General features: G+C 57.1%; 1 protein-coding gene across 1 annotated transcript in view; it reads right to left on the bottom strand.

The window, feature by feature from the left end:
• EMH_0007290 (uncharacterized protein) overlaps window positions 1-389 on the bottom strand; it is a gene marked incomplete at both ends in the record, with an annotated part of 7464 nt that overhangs the window by 5409 nt on the left and 1666 nt on the right. Inside the window, one exon of the mRNA XM_013497955.1 lies at window positions 186-389. Coding sequence (XP_013353409.1) covers window positions 186-389 — 204 coding nt within the window. The remainder of the gene's footprint in view (window positions 1-185) is intronic.

Raw genomic sequence — 389 nt, 5'->3', positions numbered from 1 at the left:
ACCCTAAACCCTAAACCCTAAACCCTAGCTTTTGTATGGAACGGGGAGGAAGGCTGCGAGAGAGCGCTGTTTGCTGGATCTATGCTGCGGCAAATCTTACAATGTCAGCAGCATGCAGCAGCAGCAGCAGCAGCAGCAGCAGCAACAGCAGCAGCAGCAGCAGCAGCAGCAGCAGGTGTGTTTACCTCTGCAGCACGGGGATGGCCTCCATGTTGGCTACGTGTTGAATGTGACGTTCCTTTTGCTGCTGTTCAGCGGAAAGCAGTTGCTGCTGCTCCTCTTCTTGCTGCTGCTGCAGCTGCTGCTGCTGCTGCTGCTGCAGCTGCTGCTGCTGCTGGTGGAGGTGCAGCTGTTGCTGCAGCTGTTGCTGCTGCTGCTGGAGCTGCAGT

This window comes from Eimeria mitis, genomic scaffold (assembly GCF_000499745.2).
Source record: "Eimeria mitis Houghton genomic scaffold, Emh_scaff305, whole genome shotgun sequence".
In the NCBI taxonomy this organism is placed as follows: Eukaryota; Apicomplexa; class Conoidasida; order Eucoccidiorida; family Eimeriidae; genus Eimeria; species Eimeria mitis.
This window is presented reverse-complemented; position numbering and strand designations above follow the sequence as displayed.